Consider the following 23,164-nt stretch of genomic DNA (forward strand, 5'->3'; position numbering starts at 1 on the left):
CTGCAAATCCGGAGCCCAGGACAGACCCGGGCTGGGAATATAAATGTGGGTGCTGGGAGCAGACGGGGGTACTTGGACTGGAGAGGCTCATTAGGCAGAGAGAAGGCCCAAGACTGGACCCCGGGCAGGCACTCCAGCGTAGACCGAGGGGTGCGAGGGACACTGAATCCAGCCACATGTCTGCTGGTGGAGGGAAGCTTCCAACACGCCAGGTGTAGCACAGGCCCCGACCGCTAGACCATCTTGGCTGGTGGGCCACACCGTGGCTGGGGGTGCGTGCCCGTCCTAGGCCACGGGGAGAGCTTGCTGCTGAATGAGTCCCAGGGTGGAGGGTGGAGGTGAGTGACAAGCCAGCCAGACGAGAGGTCTCCTGAGCAGGCTGCCTGCAAAGGAGGGCAGGGATGGCGGAGGGGGGGGTGGGTGGGGGGGGGGGGGAGGGGGTCATGGTCAAGGAGAGAGGGCAGCCTTCAGGACAGGAGAGGCTGCAGCCCGTCTGTGCACGGGTGGAAACGCTTTTATGGGCTGGGGCAGGGGTGTCACTGGTGGGCGTCCTTGAACGAAGAGGAGGTGGCCGCAGAGAACCACCTACATCCGCCGTGATGGGGGGCTGAGAGTGAGGTTCTCTCTACGCAAGGATGTCCGGCGAGGGCGGAGGAAGCTGACCCGGAGAAGATGGGCTAAGCTTGGCTCAAAAGGCAGGAAGGCACTGTGGGGAGCATGGTGGGCTCAGCCAAGGCGAAGTTAACACCTTCTGCAGGGTGAGCCGGTCGAGCAGAAGGGGGTGACGATAGCAGCCTCCTGATGTAGGAGTGGTGTGGGGGTGAGCACCTAAGAAGGCGAGAGACGGAGAGGGGGCCGGGGTCCCTGGTGATGGTCTCGATGGGGCAGCAAGCAGATGGGAATGCTGGCGGATGGAGCGGACCGCGTGGAGCTGGCAACCACAGGGCTCGGGGTCCGTCAGGGGGGGTGTCAGCAACCGTGACTTTCGGGGGGGTGAGGAGGCGCCAGGCCCCTGGGACACCTACACGGACTCAGAGAGCAGCAAGGACCGCGCGTGGCAGGGGCAGTGCTGGGTGGGAGTGAGTCCTGACATCTTCAAGGAAGGGAGGGGTGAGGCCCCCGGGGTGGAGTGAGCACACCAGGCTGCGTGGTGGGAGGTCTTCAGGGAGGAGGAAGAACCGTCTGGGGGTGGGCATGAGAACAAGACACCACAACCCCCCTCCAGGCCCAGAGATTAATTGGCACCAAGGGTTTGGTTTCTTATGACAACTTCTTTTTAAGCACAGATCATATTTTCCTATTTACAGATCTGTGATTTTAGACCAAACGCTAGACATTGTGGATAACGTGCTATCGACACTGGATTCTTTGAAGAGAATGGATTTTTTGTTCTAATACCAGCTGATCAGCACGCCCTGAGTGAACCTGGTTTCACACTTTGTCAGGGTCCCCCCGACTCGGTGGGGACCAACCTCCAAACTCCACCTCTGGAGATAGTTTGAGCTTGGTTTAGGCTTTATTTAGGGTGGGTCTGCGGTAGGTCGGATCCGAGCCTGGGGTCCTTCCGTCGGGAAGGGCCTCTGTGGAGTCCAGCCTGGATGCTGAAGGTGTCGGCAAGCTCTCTCTACGTGGGCACCGCACCCCGGCATTGCTACCGCGTGAGCCTTGAGTGGGGCGGCCTTGGGCCCAGACGGCTCGGGCCTCGGCCACGGTGTGCTGGGCCCCTTCTCTGCACGGCTACCCCCTCTGCAGTGCCTCATGCCTTGTCTTGCCATAAACTTTGACCGCGGGTTCTGTTCTTCGCTCCACAGTTGCCACGCCTCCCCAGGGCCACAGCCTCGTGCTCTGCCCGGGTAGAGCCAGACCACATCTTGTACTTGCTCATGGCTGGGGGCCAGTCCGCTACCCGCTCGGCGGCCACGGCCAGAACGTCTGCACTAATTCCCCGTGAGCCCGCGCACTCCCAGACCTCCTTGGGCGAGGAACCCTCTTTTCACGTGACTTCTTGTGGGCCGAGGGTGCCACCTGCTTCGGAAAGTCTAGGTTTCCAAAACCCAGGTCTTGGCCCCGCGAAGGGACGGAAACCTGCAAGAGGGCCCGGGCACTGAGAAGGCGCTCTGCTGTCGGCCTGAGTGGTGCATCCCCTGGAGGGGACGCTGGAGAACAGCTCCTTCAGGACGCATTCTCAAGTGTTATTCGATGAAGCATAAATCTACCCACCCGTGAGCCGCTCACACGGCCAAATGCAAAGTGGGCACGATTCGAAGTGCCGAGGAAGCAGTCCATCCACCGCCAAAGTGGACAGCCACTGAAACGGTGCACACACGTACCTACGCTTTGACCTTAACACAGCAAAATAAAAGTAGCAGTACAGCATTCTTTGGAAGAAAGAAGGTTTTTTGCAACATTGCTTAAAAACCTTTTCATAACCTCACAGTGGTGGACTCAGGCTGTCAGCTCTGGCACAGGCGGCCGCACAGCGCCCGGTCCTCTTCTGGTTCAAAATACACGTTTTCTCCTATCTGCCCACCGCACGCTTGCCGTCCTGCACGTCACGGTGCCCGCGGACACCAGCATGCCGCCAGTTCTGGGGGGGAGACTATCTCTATAAAGTCCAGATTCCAGCATTTCGGGTGATCCAGTCGGCCTCCGGGCAATTTCCTCCAGGATCCCATCAGTGCGGAACTGGAGATTTCACTCCTCCCCACTGGAACACTGGAATGATGTCTTGGATACAGATAACTTTTAGAGTCTTATCTTCATGTTTCCAAAATGGAGCGCAAAATACATTCCCTTGTATTGTTTCCACACACAGTTCAGAGTCTCCTGAGCCCAGGCCGGGGCAAAGATGTTATACTCACTGAGGGAAAACACGGCACCTCCTGTCCCCCGTTACGTTCTTTACAACCGGGGCGTAAAGGAACAGGGTGGGGTGTGACCCTTAGAGAGTATCTCCCCAGAAGGTACGAGGTCTCTTACTCTAGAACATTTCCCACCTTCTACTCACATTTTATTTTCTTCTGTTAAATGAAATTGACTTTGTGAAGAAACTCAGTTAACTTTCCTGTGGAATGCCCCTCATTCGGATGTACCCTCTGGCTCTCTTTTGGTGTCATCTAGCATGTTCTTCTAGCCCCCGTGTTTCCTGCAAACTCAAAGTTAGGTCTGAATGCTTGGTTAGAGCAAATAAGCATTTTTGGCAAGTATGCTTTATAGATGACTCACACGGGGGGCGGGGGGACACAGCATCAGGCTGTTGCTGTCAGGGACGGTAAATTTGGTCCTATGGATGAAGTTGCCCTTTGCATTTAGCAAATTCTACGTGGGGCGACACACGGCAGACATCTAGCTCTTCAGTGATTTTAGCATCCAGGGATGAGGTGGCCTGAGTCCACGACTGGAATTCTGCTTTTGACAGTCTCCCCGCTCGACATCTTCCCAGCAGACTGCTTGTGGTTTTTGAGACCCTAACTTCACAGGATGTATTTCCCATTACGATGGTTTTTTGTGGCTGATATTTATCTAGAAGATTTACATTTAATTTCCCCTAAACTCAGTGACATCTTACAAACAGCGGTGTGGAAGAATTCTCAAGGTACATCTTGTAAATCACTGGTAGAATATCACAATCGCCTATTTGTGGACAATCTGTAGGGCATTTCAAGAAAGGGGATGTGTGCCTTGTGTGCTGCTGGCGTCAGAAGAGGTGTCTGTTACTTCGTATTCAGGTACGGATTCAAGAGGGAGAGCAAGACAGAGTCCCTGGGACCGAGGGCAGCCTCTTCATAGCCCAAGCACAGGGGTGAGCTCCTGTGGCCTCTGCCATGTTTTGTTGGAAATGAGTCGGTAAGGCCCACACACACTTGTGGGCAGGGGTCACGTGGGCACGAATGCCAGGACCTCAGTGAGGGGGACACATCATCGGTCATCTCCTGTGGTTTCCATGGATGTTTTCTCCTTGTTCTGGGTGGCACTTTCCTGCCTCTCTGCACACTGGCTGCTGTGGATGCCACACTTCTTGCAGCCTGCGTTTTGCTGTCCTCCTCTAAAGAGCGGTGTTCTGCGAAGCCTCCTGGTCCCGTGAAGGCCTGGCCGCAGGCTCCGGGAGAGTGCCGCATGTGCCTCTGACGTGTGGCTGTGCTGGGCTGTCGATGCGCTTTCTGGGGTGTCGGGCCAGCCATCCCGCCCTGGCAGGTTGGAACGCGGTGCCTCCAACACGCTGCGTGGCATCCGGAATCTCCGCCCGGCCCGACGTCCTCAGCTGTCCTCTGCCAGGCCTGCTGCCCATGTGCAGCTTATTCTTCGGCTGAGGGATCCTCAGGCTGATTTCTCTGGCTTTGTCTCCGTGTGGCCATCGCCCCGCTGCGAGCCTGCCCTGAAAATTTCAGCCCCAGGAGCCCAAGCTCCGATTTCTGCTTCCTTTGCTTGGGGAAACCGCAGCTCTGTGTCTGGCCCACCTGTGTGTGGCGAGCACCCTTGGCTGAGGGCCGCGGTGTGGACACGGTGGTCGCCCCGAGCCCATGGCCTGGAAACAGCTACTCCCTCTGCCTGCCCATGGGATAGCTGTTTGTGTGAGATGGGAAGACTGACGGCCTTTCCTCCATGCCTAAACCTGGCCCCAGATCCAAACCCAACACGACAGGCCACACTAGTGTGACTTTGTATTTGTGCCTATTTTCTTGTATGTGGAGTATTCGGAAGGATCCTACTCACGTTAGTATATTTATCCTGTAACATATTTAAAATAGTTTCAAAATCATAACACCAATATTATCACTAATAAAACCACCAAGGGACATTCAAGATCCTTTAGGAGTTCTTTCTGTGCTTAGGATGCAGCTCCCAAAGGCCGTATGGTCAGAGAACTCTTTCCTGCGTCACTGTCTTCTGTGTCGTTATTGTAGGAATTTGAAATATTGAGTCGTTTCAGTCCACTTAGAATTGTAAATTAAAAATGTTTAAAAAAATGCATAAAGCATTTTCAAAAACCAAAACTCTGCAAAATGATGTGTTTGGAGAAGACACGGTCTGCTGTTACACCCTCCACCTTCCCCTCGGGCCCCACGGGCGACCGTTTCTGCAGGTTGATGCTTCTGGGGTTTCTCTCTGCAGAAAGGAGGGACACGTGTACCCGCTCTTATTTATACACTTGACACACGCACGCACTAACTTCTGCGCACCACGCTACGTATCTGGGCTCGTCCACGCCGACTTCTGGGAGCCGGGATGATCTGGTGAAGGGGAGGCTGTCTACACAGCTCCCAGCTCAACTGCTGCCTTCTTGCTCGGCCCCACACATCTCCCTGCCCATGACCTTCGCCTTTCCCTCAGCTGGTGACCAGTTTCTGCTGACTCACCATCGATGTTTCACTTGGAACCCACTCCCTTCTTTCTCACCCCGCCGCGACCTGCCAGGTCTGCTCACGTGGCCTCAGTCACCTGTGGGGCAGCAGGAGAAGGGTCTCGGCCTCCGCTGGCCTCCACTGGCCCCTGCACTCCCGCCAGTATGGAGCACACAAGGCGGCCATGTGGCTCACCTGCTCGGCCCCTGCTGACAAGCATGCGTGGAAATACACCTCCTTCTCTTTTTCTTCCCAAGATAAAAATGTTCATTGCCGAGGAGTGGGAAATACAGCAAGGGAGGAAAAGAAAAAGATAAAAATCATGCATGGTCTCGCCACAAAAGGAAGACCGCTGTTAATGTTCTGTTCTGTCTTCTTCGGCCTTCTCTGTGAGCCACAGAGCCTATCTTGGCGGGAGGCACTGGCGTCAGCTTCACCTCTGCTTCTCTTCGAATGTACTTTTCCATGCTTTGGTTTTCAATCACGAGAGACGTAAGTGCTCACCATGGAAAACTTGGAGGAACCGCAGAGTAGAAAGAGAAAAAGGAAACCGCTGTATGTGTGCAATCCAGAGAGCAGGGTTTCTCGTTTCTACACACGTTCCTCTGGCCTTTCTCTGTGTGCGAGTGCCCACGTGTACTGAGTTCACCGACACCCGGATCTGCCCCCAAATACTTGGCCCCTTCCTTTTTTCCCATCAACATTATGGGCATTTTCCTGGAATTAAATCCCCTTTACAAACGTCATTTGAAAGCCTTGCTTTATAGTAGCATAATATTTCATCATGTGGCCATATCATAATTTATTATTCCCTAAGTTGGAGAGAACATATGAATGATACAAATTTAAAGTTTCAGAAGAAAATCTGGACAATTGTTTTTATAAGTTTTGAGTTTATGACCTTTTCTAAACTGACGCTAAACGCTGAAAACCAAGGAAAAAACAGATTTCTCGTTCTTCTTTGTAATCTGATCTTTTTCTTTTTTACAACGAACAGAAATACTTTTATCGTTAGAAAATACAACAAAGCTATTTCCACTGTAAAAAAAACAACAAACCCAAATCCTGATGTCTATGTATTTTTGTACATAATCTTTGACTTTCTCATCACTTTGTTAGGTCTTAGATGTGAAAGTTCCAAGGCTCTGAATGCCCCACAGAACACGTGTCCACCAGAGTCCTGCCGGCGCCCAAGGGAGTGCTCGCCACAACGCACGCCTCATTCTAGCAAAGGCTTTGTCAACCTGACCATCAAAACACCACATCTCACTGTTTCAGTGTATTCTAAAAATTAATAAGTAGGAAACGCTTTATGTATCTACGAGCAACTGTTACTTCTTATTCTGTGACATGCCTATTCGTGCTCTGTCCCCCACCTCCCGTTTTCAAATGGCGCCCCTCTAGGAGCCGTTTTTAATACAGTAACCCTCAGCTCACGTACCTGCACGGGGTCATTTTCAATGTTATCCACAGCTGGTCTCCACCCAGCGACCCAAGCTTCCTCTCCTAAATTCCTGCCTCTCATTCAACTGAGCGTGTGCCAGGCACTGTTCTAGGGGTTGGTGAGGCAAGACTGAGCAAAACAGAGAGACTCCTCTGCCCCGCGAAGCTCACGGTGTGCCGTGGAGGAGTGAGAGAGAAAAGTGAAAAATTACATGAAGTCACAGGACCTCCACTTCAAGCGAGGGAAGGACTGGAGCGGGACGCCACTTTTCTGCCGTCAACTGGAAGACAGGACAAGTAACATGAAACTGCTGTTCGCATACACTGGACAACAGGTGACACAGGACAGTGACTCCAGAGAGCAGGGAAACGAGGGAGGTGAGCTCTGTGTGCATCTGGCCTTCTGTCTGCAGGCACGCTGTGGACCACAGGGGAACCCAAGTAGAGCCTGGAGGCCACACTGAGTTGAGACAGTGAATCTGGTTTGGGAAGGCAGAGGCAGCTGGGATTTCTGGAGAGGAGTGAGCTGTATAGGAAAAAAGCTCCAGAAGGGCACCGAGTGTCCCCTTGAATCTTGGACTGACAACTGAGTGTGGATGGTGGCGTGAAATTACAGGACTGGCCACAGCACAGAAGCCACGAGGCGCCAGAAGCAATGAACTGGGCAAGGCCAGAGCTCATGCACGGAAAGGACATGTTTGCGCCGTCACCAACCAGTGGCAGAGACCTCGTTAAATGCCCAGGGCATTCACTAGAGACCCAAGAACGGTCACAGCCTAGAAACAGAGCAGAGTAGCCTTAGAGGACAGGCTTCATAGATTCACGCTGATAAAGCTGAAAGTGAGCCTCAAAAGGATCAGGTTCACTGTCTGCCAGATATACAGGCCAATACACTTTAAAGGAAAGCAAAAAAAAAAACAAAAAAAAACCAAAAACAAACAAACAAACAAAAAAACCAGAGTCAATAACTTCACATCTTTTTAAAAAAAGATTTTATTTTTAAGTAATCTCTATACCTAGTGTGGGGCTTGAACTCACAGCCCTGAGACCAAGAATTGCATGCTCTACTGACTGAGCCAGCCAGGTGCCCCAATAACTTAACATCCTAATGGCCAGCACCTAATACAAAAATTACTAGCCATGTGAAAAAGGAAGGCTTCAAGGGAAACACAAACATTAAGGAGAGAAACAGAATCTATAAAAAGAGAACCAAACTTTTTTTTAGAGTTGAAAAATATAACATCTGAGCTAAAAAACTGACTCCAAGAGCTTAACAGCATATGAACATTGCAGACGATCATGACCTTACAGACATAGGAACAGAAATCATACAAACGCAAGCACACAACATAAAAGCCAGTGACCCAGTGATCAAGCACTGGACAACATATGCATAATTGGAGTTTTAGGAAGAAACTGGGGGAAGGGGAGCAGAATAAATTTTGGAGGAAATTATTTTCAGAAGTTTGCTGCATCTGATTTTGAAAACTATAAATTCACAGATCCCCAAAGCTCAACAGCACGTGACCTTCAAGTTGCAAGAAACAGAAGTGACGATAGAACATAAATAAGCAGCTGGAGGGAGACAGGGGTGCCTGGGGGGCTCAGTCGGTTGAACATCCGACTTCAGCTCAGGTTATGATCTCATGGTTCGTGGGTTTAAGCCCCATGTCGGGCTCTGTGCTGACAGCTCGGAGCCTGAAGCCTGCTTCGGATTCTGTGTCTCCCTCTCCCTCTCTGCCCCTCCCCCACTCACGCTGTCTCTCTCAAAAATAAACATTAAAAAAATTATATATTAAAAAAAAAAAGCAGCTGGAGGGAGAGAGACATGTCACACAGAAGGGGCGAGAATGACTAACAATTTCTCATCAGGAACAGTGCAGGCCAGAGCACAATGGAACACGTATGAAGTACTGTAGACAAACCCCCCAAACTGGCAAACTAGAATTGTAGAGCTGTAATCCCATACTTCAAAAATGAAAGCAAAATAAAGAGACTTTTCCAGACAAATCAAAGCTGAAACAATTGGTTTACAACAGGCTGCACAATAAAAAATTATTAAAATTCTTCAGGTGGAAGGGAAATGGCACAATGGAAACCACATAAAATAATTAAAAAATGCCAGAAATGGTAAAATAAGTGGATTTTGTTATTAAATTTCCTTAAAAGATAACTGATCTTAAATCTATGAAAAGGCTTAAATCTATGAAGAGTAAAACACAGGACAATGTCAGCTGTTGGAGAGGAATGGAAGCACACTCCTGTAAGGGACTTACATTATTTGTGACGTGATATATCATTTGAAGGCAGACTGTGATAAATTGAAGATATATTTTGTGATTCCTAAAATACAGCATACAGATATAAGCAAATTACGTCAATAGTGAAAATAAAATAGACTACCAAAAATAATGTTTTTCTAATCCGGAAAGAAGGCAAGAAAAGAGAAAAAAAGGAACAAAGAACACATGGGACAAATAAAAACCGAATAGCAAGCTGGCAGACCTAAACCCAACCATTGCACAAAGTGGAAGTGAATGTAATTGTACTAAACATGAGCAGGGTAAATACTGCCCTTAAAAGGCAGAGACGGTCAGACTGGATAAAAAAACAAAACCGATGTGCTGTCTACGAGAGATGTATTTTACCTATCATGAAGACAGAGGTTGAGTAAACGGATGGAGAAAGATACCCATGGAAACAGTAACAGGAGAAAGATAGAACGGCCAGATTAACACGGAGAGGTAGAATTCAGGACAAGAACAAAGAGGGCAGCGCGGAAAAGGGACATTCCATATGATGAAAAGACAATGCCTCAAGAAGACACTATAATCCTAAATGTGTATGCAACCAATAAAAACCTTAAAGATACAAGGAGCAAAAGCTGGTGAACTGAACGGAGAAAGCAAACCCACGGTTATGTTTGGGATATTCCAACATCCTTCTCTCAGTAACTGGCAGGACAAGCAGAACATCAATAAACATAGGATTCGGGTGATTAAAATTTTATTAAGCCTGGCTTCCTATTTCTCTCTTGGAGACCAGCTCATAGCTAAGCAAACCCTACATGTGATAGGAGCACAGAAGAGTTTGAGAGCTCCCAGTTTGCAACCTCCCTTCCTGAAATGCAATTCCTCCGTGGTAAAATGGCATAATACCGCCTGCTTCGCAGGGTTGCTATGATCAGCAGATCAGAAGAGGAAGCAGTCTGGGCACCATCAAGCACTGTAGGCTCTGCCTCATTTGACTGTCTTCATCTGCTTTGTGTGTTACAGGGCAGGGCACTACCCACCTTCCGGCAAGTGCCAGCCTGCCTGCCTGCCTTCCCGATGGCCAGGGTGCCCAGCTGGCCTCTACCTGTGGTCTCAGCACCCCATGTCCCATGCTCTTGTCCCTTGGCAGGGCATGTAGAAGCAATCACACATCTCAGAAACACTGCTTCAGTATCAGCTGGTTTCCCAAACCTCCTGAAATGTTCTGCCAGGAGCCCTTTCCCTGTCACCCAGGTCCCCTGCCACTGGACTCGTTTGGTTGTTTGGTTTCTCTGTGTGGTTCCCCCACCTCTCCAGAGCCAAAACTCTTTGCTCTGATCCAACCAGCCTATCCGCAGCCTCACCTTCCTTCGGGGGTGGGCTGCACGCTAGACCCACCAGGCTCGTGGCAGCTCACCGGTGCCTCCAGCCTGACACCCTTTTCCCACCTTTCTACTTCTGGTTCTGGTCTCCCCAGATTTGCTCTGGCACCACAACCTGACACGACCCAAGACCCAGTGCTATCGGTAAGGGGCAAAGGTCGTTTTCACAGCAGGCTACCTGTGTTGTCGGGAAACCTGGAGGAGTTTTTAAGATGACGTAAGCAGGGTCAGCAGCACAGCTATGGAAGGAAGAGTCATGTCTCAGACTCCACGCACAGCCTGGTCAGCTGAGCACACCCAGGACAACGCTCGCTTCAAAGGATCTCAGGGTGAAACGTGTGCCACGATCCGTGCACGGGCCCCCAGCCCGGGGACAGGCAGCGCACACACGTCAGGAGAGCACGCCACAGAATCCCGACACTGCGGCCCTCAGCTCGGTGACCGTCGTGCAACGCTTTAGAGGAGTCAAGAAGTTAGGACCTGCGACGTGCTGCTTCTCTTCCTACTTCTTCCTCCTGGCTCTGGGATACCACTCCCCAACCCACACCTGTTAGCCTCAGAAAACATGAGGCAGAGCCCGGGAGGACCGAGTGCAGAGAGCCTTCCGGCTTCTCCTTCTTTGCTGCTGCGGTCTATCTGCACTGAACGCACTAGCTCCCGGGCCAGGTCTGGAAAGCTCTCGGTCACAGGCAACTCTCACCCTACAGACCCGGGCCTCTCACATCTTCTTGTGCGCTGCGATCCCCAGAATCTGTGAAAACGCGGATGCCGCTACAGCCCGCGTCTGTGATGACGTGGGGCCCGAGTTCCGCTCCTGGGTGATGCCGGCGCACACAGCCAAGAGTAAACTCTGCGACAGCGCCCCCCACCTCACTGCATAGGAGGCGCCCGGGGCTGGCGCTCCGCACGCACTCAGTGCTACGCTCGGTGGTGCCACTTCAGCGGAGGCAGAACCAATCCCGGCGGTCATTCCACTTACCCAGAATTCCTGCAGCTCTGTCAGATGGCTGACGTTTTCAATCTTTTTGATTCTGTTTGATGCAATGTCCAACATCGTGAGTTTGTTCTAAAATAAGGAAATAAGATTGTTCCTGGATTACCTCAGTTCAATAATGACCGTGTGACCACACACATGCTGTCGGGCGCCGTGCTCACGGCCGTGGGGCGAGCCACCCTCCCTACCCTCAAGGAACAGGAGCAGGCTATCAGGACGGGGTCACCTGCCCCTCCCTGCGGCCCACCCGTGCTACTCGCACACAGACCCTCACCACCACCTCGGCAGCGCCCCCGTTAACACTGGCATCTGACAGTCTCCACCACAGGCTCCCAGATCCCCGTCTACAAGGATCGGTGTCCCAGTGGGCTGTGTAGTCCTAGGAAGAGCAGAGTGACACCTCCCTAGAAGCAGGGGAGGCCTGGGGCTCTGGGAGGCCGCATGGGGGCATCTGGTGTGGGCCCCGAAGAAGGGGTAACCACTGTAGCAACACTTATTTAGTTTCTGTTGAGGACACACACGATATATCAAAAGGAATCCTCAGAACAGTATTTTTGTTTCCAACAACATCTGCTTTAGCGTGTACCCCACAACCCCCTATCCTAAGAATGCCCAGCAGATACGGTTTTTCTAACACATATGAGCTAAGCCTGGGTAACATTTTTTTAAAGTTCAGGGTTTAAAGATTTAACAGAGTTGAATAACATTGTAGTAAAAACGAAGTCGGTTAAAGCTCCCGCCGCTTGCTGAAGTATGTTGAATCAAACCAGTTGGCGAAGTTTTTCTAAAATCAAAAAGGAAACATTTAGAAGTTGGTTCACAGCCGCCCAAAGAAGTCCATTCCCTTCTCGTCTGCCCATTTCTCACTGTGGATTCCTTCCTACATTTTCTACTGTATTCATGGGATTCCGAGTCCTGGTCCTCCCAAGTTTCAAGGGAAGGTTAAAAACCGTCTCAATAAAAGAAAAAGAAATCCACGAACACACACAGAAGCCCCCAGCCAGCGGCGGTGCTGACTCAGAAGCGCTCTGGTCCTGGTCTCGGGTTCCTCGAGGGCCCGCCGCCCATCCCGCACCCACGTCACCCCGTAAGAGCACTGGCCAGTCAGTTTCCAGGAAGCTACATGGTGCCACGTCAAGGTCACATACAAGCTGGGCACGGGCACGCAGATGAGCAGCTCCTCTGAGTAGCTTGTGTCGGGCACGTCGCGTGCGCTCAGACTGCCACGCGACTGCAGTGTGCCAGGAGGCTCCTGCCTATGGGAGCTGGGGGGCGGTTGGTGGGACCGCAGCAAGCGGGGACTTAGGAGAACTCGGCAGAAGAGGGCCGGATCCTCCACGGCGGTGGTCTCTGGCCCTCTGACCCCATCCTGCAGTGCTCGGTGTCACGGGGTGCACACGAGGAGACACACGACAGGCCGATGACGGCGCGGGCCCCGTCCAAGGCCGTAGCACCAGGGGCATCACGGTGCACAGCACTGGCACAGGAACTCAGTTATGTGCTCGACACTGTCTTGTTTTTTCTGGGCTGGGGAGCTGGACAGTGTTTTGAAAGCTCATCCAAAAGCAAACCGGTGAGAGCTACTTAAAAAAATAAAAAAATAGGGGCGCCTGGGTGGCGCAGTCGGTTAAGCGTCCGACTTCAGCCAGGTCACCATCTCGCGGTCCGTGAGTTCGAGCCCCGCATCAGGCTCTGGGCTGATGGCTCGGAGCCTGGAGCCTGTTTCCGATTCTGTGTCTCCCTCTCACTGACCCTCCCCCGTTCATGCTCTGTCTCTCTCTGTCCCAAAAATAAATAAAAAACGTTGAAAAAAAAAAAAATTTAAAAAAATAAATAAATAAAAAATAAAAAAATAAAGAGAGGAACCGGGCAGGGTGGGAGCGAGCACAGCACATGGGACCACGCACAGTGCCGCGGTCATGGCGCCAGAGAGCAGCGGGTGCGAGGTCGCCAGCGCCCGAAAACCCAGCGCCCAGGAGCAGACACAGAGGTCGGGGAGAGCCCGAATGCTGGGCAAGGCGTCTGTGGTGCTGGGACGGGGGATTTGCCATTTGGGAAAAACGTACACTCAATTCTTCACTTCCCACAACAAAAATAACTTCCAGATAAACTGAGAGAGAAAATACAGACGAGTATTTGATCTCCAACTGAACGAAGCCCGAGCAGACTGTCACACTGGACCTTGATAAATATTCTAATTACATAATTACCTTCAAAACCACAACCGTTTTTGTTTTTTTTCTGTTTTGTTGCAGAGGCCCAAGAATGATCTGGAGTTCAACCCTGACCACAGTGCCCACTCCCGCTGGTAAAATTCTAAGCTCTAGCTTCTCTCCTGCTGGCCCAGGGACCTGCCCCTCTGTCGGCCCTGTTGCAGACACACTTCCCCCACCCTGGGGAGACCAGGGAGTTGGGGAGACCCCCAGCTCTCCACCATCGCGGGCCCCGCAGGCTGGTCATCGCGCGGGGTCGGCACACCCTGCCAGCTCTGACGCCATGGCCTCCGCACACAGTCCCGCGTCTCGGAACCGGGCCTCCAGCCACCGCCCTGCGCTGCCTGAGTGTACACCCGTCTACACGCCAGGTTGGTCAACTCTGAATTTGACTGCGAGGCGGAGGAAGGCAACTAAACTTACCAGAGGCCCATTCTGCCTTGTCTAAAATTTGGTGAAAGGAAATTCAGAATGTGGTTTTCCCTCTAAAACGTTACTAACGGTGACCAGGCCCAGGGGCTGAGGCCAACGGAGCCTTTACTAAGATTGAAACGCTGTGTTTACGGTAACAAAAGTGACCAATATGGTTACCTTTGCTAAAAATAAAACAGAAAAAAAAAAAAGCTCAGTAAAACTGAATGAGAAAAAGTATTTTATTTGTCTTGAGTATCGCAGTGAGGAAAAGCAGGCTTGCCCGCAGGCAGCTGAAAGGGGCCGGGGCCAGCGCTGGCCCGCCTCCCCGCTCAGCGCATCTAAGGCTGTCCTGTGCTGAGTGAGAACGGGGCCGTCCGTGGGAGGCGGACAGGCCCTCCCTAGCCTCACGAGGGCTGGTGAAAAGCAGGGAGGAGCAGGAAACGCGCAGGAGCTCAGCTCAGAGCAGCTGAGACCTGGAGGCCCCCGTGGCCCCCGTGGCCCCCGTGTGCCGAAAGGCTGCTGCCACGGAGTGCGGCGGCCGGAATGGAGGGGGGGAGACGGCAGCCAGCACCTGCCAGCCCTCTGCAGCACGGGGCACCTAGGAACGCGCGGGGTCTGTGTTCCAAAATTCTTCCCAAATGGCTGCGGTGCCGCTGGTGACTGTATGGTGCGCACGGCATGCAGCAACAGCTCCGTGCTCCCCCAAGGGGAGGGGGAGCACTGTGTGTGTTTTATGCACGTGCTAGTGTGAAGACGGAGCTCTCTGTTTTCAGACTTGGGAAGGTCTCTACCACGAGCCCCTCGAGGCAGCGAATCTTCTTCCGACCAGGCCTAGGCTGGCGGCTGCCCGGTCCCCATGCCCATACCGCCCCGGACCAGCGGATGTCTTACATTGTTCTCCAGGCCCTCGATGACCTCGATGCCATTGTGGCTCAGGTACAGCTCTCGAAGGTTCACCAGGCTCTGCAGACCTTCCATCTTGGTCAGCCGGTTGCTCTGTGACAGGGAGAGCAACAACCATCAGGATAGCACGGAGGGTATGGAAAAAACGGCTTTTAGGAAAGGAGGGCTCTCCTCTTGAGGAGCTGACACTTTAAGCGCGCTGGGTGGGAATTCACATAGAGAAAGAGATCAACATTTCGAGGCTGTGGCACTGGCTAGAATGCGTGTGTGAAGGCTGGGGGCTTTTAGGCGAGGAATTCACTCTTTTAGGTGTGCCCGGGGAAGGCCTACCCCAGTTAATTCAGTAATTCAAAAATGTCAAATATACCGAATGCTGTAAAATAAATCACTTATCATTTCTTTCAGGACATACTGTAACTCAAATTCAAGTACAAGGCCCTCTTTTTTTAAGAGTCTGCAGAATGTCTGCTTCACAAAAGGCACAGGTGGTTTTGGTGGACCCGCCGCAGCCAGAATGCCCTCCTGCACCTCACCTCGAGGGTCCGGTTCCACTCATTCGCTTCCAGCAGAAGAGGCGGCCTGAGCCTGAACCTGGGCGTGCTTGCCAGTCCCTCCCAGGGCTGTGCTCTCTGTGCGGGTGTGCAAGGAGTGCTGCCACCACTGAGCCCGACACCCCGGGAGGCTTGAGAGCATGCACACGCAGCCTTCTCAAGAAGCCCCCTTGGCTAGAGACCGCCCAGGGAGGGAACTTTTAGCTGTGTGTGCATATGACACACACGTACGTCTAAGTCTCTGAACCCTAACATTTCGGTTGCTCACTGGTGGTAACAGTAGCGTCGATCCCGGACGCGGTGGCGGACAAAGGTGAAGGCTGTTCGGCAGCGGTGCGCCGGCCGGGGCTTGGCCAGATGGGAGCAAAGGTGGGTCAGTACCTGCATACTGAGGACCGTCAGGTTGGTAAGTGCGTCCAGGTTCTGAAGTTTAGTGATCTTGTTCTTCCCCAAAAACAAACTCTCCAAACTGGTTAACGTGTCAATATTTTCAATTGCCTACGAAAAAGACAGAGGAGCAGTTAGCACTGTGTGGCTGACCAGCGAGACTGGAGAGGGAAAGGTGCCGGGCGAGGAGATACAGCTATCTGGACTTGAGCCCTGGGACGGGGGCAATTTACTTATCCACTCGGGAAATTCTCCCATGAAGTCTCACTTGAAAGTACAGAATGCGAAAAGGTGGCTAGTCCAAGGCCTTGTCTCCTGGGTGCCCCCCACCCCCGAGCTCAAGGTCAGGGGACACAGTTTGAAACCCACAGACGAGGACATTTCTCAAGTCCCTCTCAGTGCTGAAGTTGAGTCGATACGTTATTGTCATCCCACGTAGGGTTCCTTACGATGCATTCCAAGAGCTTAGGTCTCCCCAGAAGCAGCTCTGACCTTGGGATGCCAACCAGGATTCCTGAGAGCAGGAGCCTCTGTTCCATGGCTTTCTGTCCCCTACCTCAGTTTCCACAACCCTCCCCCCTTGCCAGCATCCTGTGCTCCTCTATTCACTGTAAATTCCAGGGCCCTGCGGAGAGCAGACATTCTAGCAAGCACTGACTGCCTGGACCGGTTTCCCTCCTCCTTGAGTTCACTGCCAGCTTTTTCCGTAGACACTGAATGAGCAGTGGGGTGCAGACCGCATCCCCCCTTGCACCTCACAGCGGGACTTGGGGGGCTTAGGGGGTGCTTATGAGGGGGGAGGATCCAGGGGGATGGATCCTTAGCTGCTCCTGCCTGCACAGAGCAGGAGGATCCTGCCAGCTGCTCCTGGCTCCTGGGCCACCGTGCTGCCTACAAACATTCTACAGAGATACACTTGATAGAAGGGGCTGACGTCTGGGCCACTCTTTAGTTTTAAACATGGTGCTCTGATATGTGGGCCATGTCCCTGCTAACAACCGTCACAAGAGGCCCTCCTTGGTTTGCATCCTGCCCAGCTCTCCAGGGCCAAGTGGGATGGATCACGGTGTGCCGTAGACACAAAGCCAGGCACAGGGCTACTCCCAACACAGAGGCAGGTGAAGAAGTGCTTGGAAACACCGGCTCTTAGTTGCTCAACAAGGCCAGCGGGAAGCCCCGGGCTCGGTAGCATGGCTTCACTGGGATGTGGGGTGAGGACTGAGGGGTCTTCTGGCTGGGAGGTACCCTCATCACGTCCCGGTGACCCTTCCCCTTCTCTGCTGGCAGGCCCCCCCCCCCCCCCCCATGTCAGTCCTTCTGTGACCCCATCTGTGGCTCCCACCACGGGCAGTGCCCAGCACCCATGAGTCAGGTGGGTGAAGGACTGCTCCTATAGCACCCCAGACCGTTTTGCCAAAGCGCCTCCTGCCTGCTCTGCCCAGTGCTCCCAGAGGTCAGGGCCCGGTAAATGGCGCGATGTTAGGCTGCCATGGGGCGTGTTCCGCTGGTACGCGGCTGTCCAGGGAGGATGGGCCGGCCAAGCACCCGAAGGTGCAACGTGCCTCCTACGGCCCCCGTGTGGAGGTCAGGTCACCGCAGGCCACCACTCTGCTGTGCTTGGGGCACTGTCACCTCAGAGAGGCCCACCAAAGAACACAGCCTCAGCGACTCAAAAGCAAAGTGTCTGGGGCTGACCAGTTCACCTGGGGCAGAACGTCACGGGGACGCTTTGCTAAGGTTAGGTCGTGACCTGGAGGCAGAGCAAGTGAGACGCGCACAGAAGGGCCAGACCGCGTGGTGTGAGCGCACGCTCTTGTGAACACTGACCTGCAGTTGGCACTTTTCTCCTGGAAAATAGAACCATATGATACGAGACGCACAGCCAAACACGCATCTCGAAAGTGCCACCGCCAGCCGCACCCCACACCTACCCGGATGCGGTTGGACCCCAGCTCCAGCATCTGCAGCTGCTGTAAGCTGCTCATGTTCTCGATTTTGCTGATTTTGTTGTTAACCAGGAAGAGCTTCTTCAGTCGCGTCAGCTTGTCGACTCCTTCGATGCTCCTCAGCAGATTAAAAGAAATATCTAGAATCCTGGGACAGGCAAAGCGTTAATTTTTCCTAAGAACAGGTGGACTAGAGCTCTGAACGCAACCAACCTGAAGGCACCGCCCCGCCCGGTGGGCCAGGCACCACCCAGCGGCCCACCCCGACTCTCCAGGCGCCCCGACGGCAGCAATCGTGCCGGCCCCTAAATGAACCGGCCTGGAGTCCGCAATCAAAGGTTTAACCTGCAGGCTGGGACTGTGGGCAAGCCAACGCCACCCATGGAGACAGGCGCTGGGTGGGACCCTGTGGCAAAGGTGGCCCTCCAGGACTGAGCGTGGGGCCCAGGGCAGCTCTGGGGAGAGTGGACAGGCCCCTCGGCTGTCCCCTGGACTCATGACTCACTCCAACTGTGTTAGCGCCTCCAGATTCTCAATCTTCTTGATTTGGTTGTCATAAAGGTCCAGCTCTCGAAGACTCTGTAACTCCTCCAGATTTTCAATGCATTTAATTAAATTTTGACGGAGGCAGAGACTCTGAGGGATGAAAAAGGACAGGTGACATAGGCAGCAGGGAGGTCACGAGGAAGTGCCAACTGTGTTACAGGACAAACCTTCCATGGGACAGGGAATGCGGTTTTCATCCTTCTGTTGTTTTCTAGAAATGTGCCCACCTTGGAGAGGATGGGCAGATACCCAAAGGGAGGCTGGAGGCGGGCCCCGCATGGAGTGCATCTCCTCGGTGAGGGGGTCGTTGGCCAGGGATTGCATTGGCCAACCTCTGGAGGGCCTGAATTTGAACAAACTTAACTGAAATGAGTTGAGGACTACACAGGCTGGGGTGTGCTGAACGGCAGGCAGGCCCTGCCCTGGACCACTGCCAGGCATCAGGAAGAGCCCATCGGCCTCTGTAAACCCGGCCACGCTTAGGATACAAGTGCTGATGTCAGTTCTGGACAGAGGCTAGCCCCTTCTGCAGAACCGAGTCTCAGTGATGCACGTGCCTGTGTCCCTTGGGTAGGACAGGCTCCGGGGTGCGTGTGTCCCCAGGAGACAAAGGACAGAGCCCCTCATACCTTTACTTTCTTCAGCACCTCAAATCCCTCGATTTTCCCAATGCGGTAGTGGTTCAGATCAACGTCCTGAAACGAAGAAGAAATCCGGCTCAGCTGCCTGAAGACCCGTGTCCTGGACTAGGACCAAAGGAGGCCGGCCTGGCGGGTGGAGGGGCGGGCAAGGAAGGGCTGGTGAGCCTGCAGCGGACCGGCCACAGCAACATGCAGGAGCACTGTGAGACATTCCTCAGCAGTTTTACAAAACAATGAGCAGTACGTAAAGCCCCTCTCTCACCCCGCAGCAGCCCCATGGGCAGGAGCTGTGAGCTGCCGAGGGCAGCCAGTGAGTCTGCCCTCCCTGGCGGTCTCCTGCACACTGAGCTGTTGACGCTCAGTGTGTTTCAGATGCCGGGATGGCCAGGACCCCCACGACTTACAAAGTCATCACCTGACCCACTGGTGGCATTTAGGAGCCAAGGGCGTTTCGTCTGCTGCCCAGCCCTCTGGTCACACAGAAATGGGTTTCAGTCACGGGTATTAAAAACAAGGACAGAAAGAATCTGACCCAACCAAGGGGACTCAGACGACCTCGCCTAGGGTAATCACTTACTAATCCAGCACCTCCTTAGAAGATACCCTGACGGCCAGAGTGGTCCGTCACCATGCCCCCTGAGGCTGGCTCCAGCAGGTGGCATTACCTCTGCATCTCTGTCCAGGTTAATGGTTTCCATATCCACGGGCAGCTCTTGTCCTTCTGAAAAAATAAGGAAAACAGCCCATTCAGAGCCCGAATGTCAGTGGAGCTGGGACTCAGGCTGCCTGGCTCACAGAGCTGAATCAGTGCAGAGGAGACGCCAATGGGTGGTGCGGGGGCCCTGGATGGTGTGGCCGGCTTAACACAGTTCCGATAATGGTCACCATTCAAGCATTCTGACTTTCCTGAATTAGGTGACTGGCAAAAGTCTCCAAATTTCCATCTGTGCCAGTGAACTTGCCAGGGAAGGAAATGTAGTCTGAAGCTGCTTGCAGGGAGGACGGTGGCGGGGGGACGGGGGTGGGGGTGGTGGCTGCCCAGAGCTGCACAGCTGGCAGCAGCCTGCTCTTCCCTGACCTTTCCTTTCTCGTCTGTGGCCACATGTCAGACCATCTGAATATGGATCATGCTGGGCATGTCAGATGTGCTAGGATGTGCCTTTTATTGCTTTGGAAAGTGGCCTGGTATCTCTAAACGCTCGTCTGCCAAGAGGAAAACACAACAGAGCACAGCTCAACAGACGGACCGGAGAGCCCTAACAAGGGAAACACGCTTTTCCCCCACTGGGGGCCCGGCCCAGCAGAAGGCCAGCCCACCCTAGTGCCCGAGGAGAGCCCCAAGAAGCCCTCTTCATTTCCTCTGAACTGCAGAAGCATGCGTGTCTGAAAGGATTCGATGCTTTAAAAAAGTAACAGTCGTTCTTTGATTTCATCAATTGTCTTACGATTCCCCCCATTCCACCCCTCCCCCCCCCACGCACCCCATCTGCTTTTATTAGGATCTGAATAAGGGCATATATCATGACTGGATGACATTTCTCTAATGTTCCTTTCTGCTCTTGCAATTTTTGGTTGAAGAAACTGGGCCGCCTGGCTGTGACACTCCTGTGGGAGTGTGTAACCTCCGCTCTCCCAGATCTCCCGCAAATCGGTCGTTCCCAGTGCTGTCCTACCCGGCTCCTACCACCGCCTCTGCCCTGTGGGAGAGCTGTGCTGGCTTCTGTGGTGGCTCATGGCTGTGGCCCTCAGGCCTCCCAAGGACCAAGGCCGGAGGTCCATCTGCTGCTCAGTCTGGCCCCTTGACTGGAGGCAGCAGAGAGGCGCACGCCACTCGGACCGGACCCAGCAGCGTAAGCACCGGCTGGCACCGGCTGAGTTCAGGTTCCTAACTGTGCCTGTTCCACAACAATCCACAACGGCCAGTTCAAAAGTATGTCGTTTACTATGGTTTATCATTTACTAGAGTTTTTTTTTTCACTTTTAGCAAAAACTCTGTAAGAAAAAAAATGTCTGTTCATTTTCTATTCTTAGCACAAATTTTAATTCTTCCCAGTAGAACCCAAACGTCTTGAACTCCTTTCAGAGTCATCCAAAACCTGAACTTCCTCCATGTCTGGATAAAAAAATCCATTCATAAATGAGCCGTGCAATCCGATCACCCTTTTTGACTTTGAACTTTTCTTTGCCAAAATTAAATCGTCCAACAGCCACGTTTCCTCTATAATCTTCACCCGTGACGCCAGCTTCTACATCTATGAAGTGCTTCGCAGCTAAGCCAAAATGGCGAGCTACCCTTCCGCGGCACCCGGAAGCAAGAGTGTTTCCACAAGGGTTTTCTCCATAGGTGGTACTGTATAATCACGGGCATTGCAAAGGTCGTAGGTCGTAGCCCGCAGCCCGCGCAGACCCCTCGGTCAAAGCGGTGGCGTGCTCCGAGGGCAGGACGAAGCAGAGCCTCGCGGTGTCCTCCGCAGGCCGAGCCCGCTTGCTGGGGGAGATGGTGCGTATGTCACCTCGGTGCAGGGTGTGGCAGAGCAGAACGTGAGAAAAGACAGCAGCACAGGGGGCAAGCTGTAACTTTAGAGGATACCAACCAACCCAGGAACGAAGTGAAAGGAGTGGGGCAAAACCAAGAGAAACAGCCAAATTACCCCTCGGCCCAAGGCAGCACAAATGCAGCGTCCGTGAACTCAGGAAGCTGCAATGAAGGCAGGTGTCCAGGCCACCCAGTGTCCAAAGCGGGGCGCCAGGAGAGTCCAGGGCAGGTGCAGACAATGGAGCAGGGCCCGTGGGTGGAAACCGGGCCCGGGCTCTCCCCAGGACAGGTGCTCACACAGCGTAAAGTGCTTCTGTCTGTCCATCCAGCACACAGGGCAGGCCCCTCAAAACATCAGCTTCACCTCTGAAACAGTCGCCAGCCTAGAATGTTTTCCCAAATGTACCATGTATTGATCTTTTGAGGGGAAAAAAAAAAAAAAAGGCTAGGGAAAATAAGTGAAAGGTAACAGTCGACAGGTTTGAATTTGTTTTATTTGAACTTAGCACTTAAACAAATACAAGTGGGAGTGAGTCCTGGTTTCTCTTAAGGAGTTATAAAAATGTATATTCCCAGAGCGCTTCTGATGAGCCAGCGGTCTGGAGGAAGGAACTCTGGATTTGACAAGCTGCGCTCAAGTCCAGCCCCTCTACTCTGTCACCACGAGCCCTTGGGCAGGCCAAGGGAGCAGGTCTCACCACCCAGGGAGAGAAGCCCCATGACAGGGCCCCACCGCCTCTCCGGTTCTCCACGAGCGCCAGGTGTTCAGACGCCGAGAGCAGGCGACGCTCCCACTCTCTTGGTCGTCTGTGACTCAGTTAAGACAGTAACGAAAGCTCTCATCCATCATTCCCGTGTACTTATTCCACCCACATCACTTCCAGAATATCGACTCTGGCATTCCAAAGTAAATGTGGCTGATACTTTCATGGTAATCTCCTTTTGCCTTAAAATTACGTTGCCATAGTTACCAATCATCCTCACTGGCACAGAGCACAATGTTATTTTCAAAATTAGTCTCGTTTTCTTATAAATTTGTGTTTTCTTTTTATCATAAGGGTAGTACGTGACTACCAACACCTTAGAAGTCCACACATTGTATATAAATCTCGAAAACGCAGAAAGTACAAGACCCTCTCACACCTGCTGTTCGGAGACCCTCAACTGAAACTTGATGTGCTTTCTCTGTTAAGTATGTTAAAACTTACATATTACTAATATTTTTAACAATAAAATTTTAACGTGCATACTGTTTTGAAATTTGCTACTCTCACCTAATAACATACCTTGGACATCTTTCTGTCTGCTCCTATGCTCTCACTTCTTTTTTTCTTTTAATGCTTACGTTGTCTTGGGAGAGAGCGACAGGGTGCGAACAGGCGAGGGGCAGAGAGCAAGGGAGACACAGAATCCGAAGCAGGCTCCGGGCTCTGAGCTGTCAGCACAGAGCCCGACGCGGGGCTTGAACTCACGATCTGAGATCATACCAGAGCCGAAGTCAGACGCTCAACCGACTGAGCCACCCGGGCGCCCCTGTCTCACTTCTTTTCAATGTAAATCTATTTTCTAACCAAAGATCATGGTTGGTAGGGTGAAAAACCACCCATTATGGAC

The 23,164-nt window shown here is 52.8% G+C and overlaps 1 protein-coding gene and 1 pseudogene across 4 annotated transcripts in view; both read right to left on the reverse strand.

Annotated features, from left to right (window-relative positions):
• PPP1R7 (protein phosphatase 1 regulatory subunit 7) overlaps positions 1 to 23,164 on the reverse strand; it is a 29,513-nt gene that overhangs the window by 2,568 nt on the left and 3,781 nt on the right. For 3 of the 4 annotated variants that reach the window (XM_058698661.1, XM_058698667.1, XM_058698682.1), the window contains exons 3-9: positions 19,680 to 19,735; positions 19,003 to 19,068; positions 18,333 to 18,463; positions 17,813 to 17,975; positions 15,876 to 15,992; positions 14,932 to 15,036; positions 11,399 to 11,485 (exon numbers count right to left, since the gene is read on the reverse strand). In XM_058698661.1, coding sequence (XP_058554644.1) covers positions 11,399 to 11,485; positions 14,932 to 15,036; positions 15,876 to 15,992; positions 17,813 to 17,975; positions 18,333 to 18,463; positions 19,003 to 19,068; positions 19,680 to 19,735 — 725 coding nt within the window. Of the gene's footprint in view, positions 1 to 9,774; positions 10,659 to 11,398; positions 11,486 to 14,931; positions 15,037 to 15,875; positions 15,993 to 17,812; positions 17,976 to 18,332; positions 18,464 to 19,002; positions 19,069 to 19,679; positions 19,736 to 23,164 lie in introns of those variants that run through there. The other variant, XM_058698677.1, reaches the window with a different exon arrangement.
• Positions 19,705 to 22,845, reverse strand: LOC131492691 (deoxyuridine 5'-triphosphate nucleotidohydrolase-like; annotated as a pseudogene).

The sequence above is a fragment of the Neofelis nebulosa genome, chromosome 2 (genome assembly GCF_028018385.1).
Source record: "Neofelis nebulosa isolate mNeoNeb1 chromosome 2, mNeoNeb1.pri, whole genome shotgun sequence".
NCBI lineage: Eukaryota > Metazoa > Chordata > Mammalia > Carnivora > Felidae > Neofelis > Neofelis nebulosa.